The sequence below is a fragment of the Homarus americanus genome, unplaced genomic scaffold (genome assembly GCF_018991925.1).
Source record: "Homarus americanus isolate GMGI-L3 unplaced genomic scaffold, GMGI_Hamer_2.0 scaffold11022, whole genome shotgun sequence".
Classification (NCBI taxonomy): Eukaryota; Metazoa; Arthropoda; class Malacostraca; order Decapoda; family Nephropidae; genus Homarus; species Homarus americanus.
The window spans coordinates 4,557,777-4,562,940 of record NW_024737068.1 but is presented as its reverse complement, the minus strand read 5'-3'; the positions used below and the strand labels follow the sequence as shown (position 1 = coordinate 4,562,940).

At 36.1% G+C, this 5,164-nt stretch overlaps 1 protein-coding gene across 1 annotated transcript; it reads right to left on the bottom strand.

Annotated features, from left to right (window-relative positions):
* Window positions 1–3,379: 3,379 nt before the first annotated feature.
* On the bottom strand, window positions 3,380–4,907 carry LOC121873058 (EPM2A-interacting protein 1-like). The gene is made up of 2 exons (XM_042376373.1): window positions 4,784–4,907; window positions 3,380–3,726 (listed from the first exon to the last, which is right to left on the bottom strand). The coding sequence occupies exons 1-2, from the start codon at window positions 4,905–4,907 to the stop codon at window positions 3,380–3,382; spliced, it is 471 nt and encodes a 156-aa protein (XP_042232307.1).
* Window positions 4,908–5,164: the final 257 nt, after the last annotated feature.

Sequence of the window (5,164 nt, the reverse complement as noted above, 5' to 3'; positions counted from 1 at the left end):
CCACATCGGGGCCTGGGGGGCAAAAATGTAATAGTAATAATAACAGTAATAATAATAATTAGTTCAAAGTAAATACATTTTTTAATAAAAAACCTAATAATAACAATAATAATAATAATAATAATAGCAATAATAAAGAACCATAAAGAAATACAAAAATGAAATAAAAAAAAAGATCAAAAGTGAGAAACGATATATGTATGTTGGGTTGTCCCGCGTATGGGAAACAATTGAAACCCTGCAATTGTGTGTAAATGAGGCAGAAAGTCAGATCAGCAACCTGCGACTTGGTTACAATTTTCGTGATGCCATATGGCAGCAGGGTCTACCATTAGGCAACACATTAAGCTTCCAATATCTTCCTAGGCAGTAGTATCTCCCTGTTTAATAGCTGCCTACTACCTACCACCTATATAAAGTGACTAAGATAAAATTCGTGTTTCCTAGTCTTTGATGGAATCCATAACCATATTAAGACGTGTGGTTAAAGCTCATTAAATTGGATTAGAAAAAAAATAACCGTGAAAGCAGAAACGGTCTTTAATTATATTTAACATCTTGTTTAATAATAATAATAATAATAATAATAATTCTGTAATTAATAAAAAGGAGAATATATTATTAAGGCCGGGGAAGAAATGTTTCAGCGTGAATATTTAATATTTCAACATTATCAACAACATATACAAGAAAAACCTCATCAGTTCACCTTCACACAATTAAGGGGAGGAGCGCCTACCTGCGTGGCTCATGGATGTCATACTGACCATTTATCAAAGAAACCATGAACCAACCAAACCTAACTAGACCAAATGATTTTAAATGTATTACTGAACTAAATGTTCTGAAGAAGTAACTGTTGTTATGCTTTTGCTACACTTCTACAACTATGATCTCTAAGCGCGTAACAAGGTTAGTAATTACACTATTACATCAACAGTTATAATTATGAGAGATAAAAACTCATTTGTTTAAGTAACTAAGATAAAGTTTAGGTCTATTTGACTCTTTTTTCATGTTATAGAAGGGTTTCGCAATAGGAAAACAACCAAGGAATCAGAACGCGCAAGTTGCCAACCATTACTACCATATTACCTTGAAGCTCTCCTGATTATTGCTTTTACTGTTGTCATAATCAGGGAGCACAGATTATTTGTGCTTACATATTGTACTTGTAGTCACGTTAATTATGCTCTAAAACATATCACCAAACGTAATTATGTAGAAGAATGTGTTTTATTCCTTAAAAATATAAACAAAAACATGTAAAACTTTCAACTTAAATTTAGTTTTAGGGAGTTTTCCTGTTAATTTTGACTAAATACATTTCGTCACCCAGGGACGCCATGTTTCTGCCTTTAACTGTTAACAACGTTTCTCGGCGACCTTTTCATGCCTTCCCAAACCTAAACTACCTAACGTATCGTAAATTAACCTATCAAACCTAACCCAAAATAATATAATTTAGTCCTATGATAGGTATGTTAGGTTGGTTTATCTTATCTACTACAAGTCTTAAATTTTAAGACAATATGACGTCGCCGGGGGGGCAGTGCGTCGATTAGATTTGTGCTCAGGACGAAAAAAATTGCCAAAATAATATGAAAATTTGTTATAGTTTTCTTCTACAGAAAACTTTGGTATAATTACTGCTTATTAGGGGAGAGTGTCGTAGAGTATTGCCATCTTTTAATTGTTAGGTTTAGTTAATTTGGGTCTGGTCACCTATCATAAATCGGCGATTGTCAGCAATGAACGGATGCTCATTATTTAACACGTGGTTCTAAGTAATTCTAAAGCTGAATTATCATCTGTCCGCCACCTGTTTATGGCTAGACACTAAAATCAATAATGCTGATGGGAAATTTTATGTCGAAATTCAATATCCTTCCCATTCACCTTGTGCTTATAAGAGGGAAAGGTGTATGAAGCGCCGCGAGAGAATGTAATCAATTTGCATTTTAACTGAGAAATATTGTTCGTGTTTCTTTCCTTTAAGGATTCATGTTTAATTTAATTTCAGATTATATGTGTGTAATAAAGTGACTTTCCTCCCTAGTTCGTAGAGATAACGAGAAAGAGATAACAGTAAATGTACACGTAAATGCCGTGTTAAATATAAACTGACATAGGTAATACCGCGTTACAACATAAAAGGTATACTGCCGCAAAAGCCGGAGTATATGTCGTTTGAACAAGAAACAATAGTTCCAGATTTGCACTCCAGGGAACTGATGCGTTGGACTTTAATTCACCACAGCCAGCCATAGAACCAAATTTATAACAATGATATGACATTCCTACTTTATTATCGCCATGTCTTGTTACGTCGAACTCTGTGAATAGACGCAACGTAATTATATAAGGAAGCTGGAAAGAATATTTAGGGAAGTATTACACGACAAATTTTAATGTTTTGGAAAATGTGGAAACGTATTGGATATATTTTAATTTTCGTATACAGTACTATAGTTTATTATTGTTACCGGAGCATTGGATATAATTTAGCTATTCATTGAGGTAATCCGCTCTTGATATTGTAATAGTTTGGGAAGACTATATCGGTAACTCCAGCTCTCGTTTCATGCGAAACTTCTAATTGTTGACTCGTGTATTTTCTAATCTCACAATACCCGCCCAAACGTAGTAATATATTATAACAACAAGACCCCAGTTGTTAAAGCGCAGTAAAACATTGCAGCGTCATCATTCATTCCGCTGCTCCTGGTATTATGGTTTGTACTGGCGGCTTGAAGGGCGTATAGCCTGCCTGTTATCCCCTGTAATACAACCCCTTGTTATTATTACCCCCTTACAACCATGCCGAAGGGGGTGGGGTAAAATATGGCAGGACACAAATCCGCTGCACTTATTACCAGATACTATAAACTTAGATGTTATTATAGATTATTATTATTACTAATACTACTAATTATTATTATCATCATTATTATTATTTTGATGGGGATACTGTAATCGGTATGCATATAAGAGTTTATAATCAAGATTTGTCTGTTTGTTATCATTAGGTTTTAAAATAAATTCGACTAAAAATTTTCAGCGGAATTATACAGCCGGGGGGGGACACATTACAGTAATTCTAAATGACGATTGTTGATATATCTACGACCACTATTACTATAATTATATCCCAGAACGCATGCACAGGGTATATAGCAAGGGTGGCCAACCTTTTGTGTGACGTGATCTACTTTTTCCACAGTTACCCTGACGCGATCTACCAGCCTAATATTCACCCATTGCCATAAAATACGCAGATTCGAAGAGAGAGAGAGAGAGTAAACAAATAATATTTTTCAATAATTGTTATGATATATTGTTAACATGACAAAAGCATAAACTTACTTTGCTAAGATGGTTAGCACTGCATGTTGTCTGCCAGCTTTGTGTAATTAGGACTGTAGGCGGTGACTGCTAGCCTCAAGCAAGCATCCAGGTGTTCATCTGACATTGTTGATCGGTATTTGGATTTGATGTGTTTCATGTGTGAAAATGTTGATTCACAAAGGCAGGTTGATCCAAAAAATGCTGTGAGGTACATGGCACATTTTCTGACATTGGGATATTTTTCTTCACTGAGAAGGTTCCAGAAACTTCCTCCTGTTGCCCTGGATTTGATCTGAATATCATTTTTATGCTTCAGAAGCTCATTTTCGACTTCAGATATGTCCATGTTAAATACTGATGCCATTCTAGATGCAATATCTTCAACATTTGTGATTTTACCAAATGGAAAACACATATATGTTACAACAGGTTCTATTGTTGCTACATCTTGAAACCGTCTGTCAAAATATGAGACAAGGTTTTGGTGTAGGCTCGCTGGGCAAGGTTGCCAAATATGATTCTCTCTTTACTTTTGACAAGACTCCTCAATATCGAGTCAACTTTATCATTACCAAATTCATTAATACAAAGTTTAACGTGTATTTGTAAACTTATAAAAGCAAATACCTGCCTAGTTTTAGCCTACAACTGACGACAACTTGCTGATCAGTTTCCTCACCAGGAACCAGCCAGCACTGGCCCATATGAACGCGAACACTTCCTATCAGGTTCCGCCACATACAGCATGGCACAGTCGAAGTTTTTTGTATGTATCGCTCTGATATGTGCATAATGATAATCTATTCCCAGAAAAAAATCTAAACAAATATAATATCCCAATGATTATGAGTAAAATTTGAAGAGGATATTTGTATGGCAGCTTAAGAAGGATGGATCATTAAGTTTAACTTTGCCATGCGATCGACTAAAGAAGATAGGATGGTTCAGGTCGCTGCATCCTTTAGGTTGGATTTATATGTGTTGTCCCTCAATATTGATGGCGCCGTCCCAGGCTGCTTCCTACAGCCGATTGGCGTACTGTTCTACGCTGATATTTTATACTTTATTTTCTTGGGATAATCTTTACCTCATTCTTCTTCTCAATTGCCTTGCATGTAGTATATCTTTCCTTGTCTAATATTTGTTATATTATTAACTAGTTTATCCTATCTTTTATTATTTTGTAGAAAATATTTTTGTTCCTGTTATTGTAAGGTTTCTATATTTAGCCTCTATGTAGAATATATAGTGTTGTGTAGTCTTCTCCCGTTCCCTCACTAATGTCACAGCTTGGATTATTTCATATCTATTCTTAAACTTACAACTATAATAATATAGTGTATATTGTACACCATGACCCTATCGGACATCCCCATTCAATCTTCGGTTGTCGCGCGAAGTTGTGGCGGTGTACATTGTTAAGCTACGTTTATACCTGCGAGAAACGTGTCGCAAGTTCTCCGTCGGACAGCAAACTCAGCAATGTAAACACTTCTGCAAGGACTGTCTCGAGTCCTGTCGCAAGTGTTTGGGAAGTGGTCTGGCGCAAGTGCTCGCATGAGGCGATCTAGACGTGGTAGATTTTTTGTGCAAGTTTAGTGCGAGCTAAACTGTCCTACTGCCAGGATGGCTTCCGGCATTGGAGGTACAGTAGTGAGAACGAAGTTCTCATGGCGAAGAAATGGTCTGACACAGACACTAAAATGTTAATCTCCCTGTATGAGGAAAATTAATTGCTGTGGAACGTTAGATCGGCGGACTACAGAAAAGGGTGAAGAAGCATGAGGCGTTCAAGCGCATAGGCGAAACAATGAAT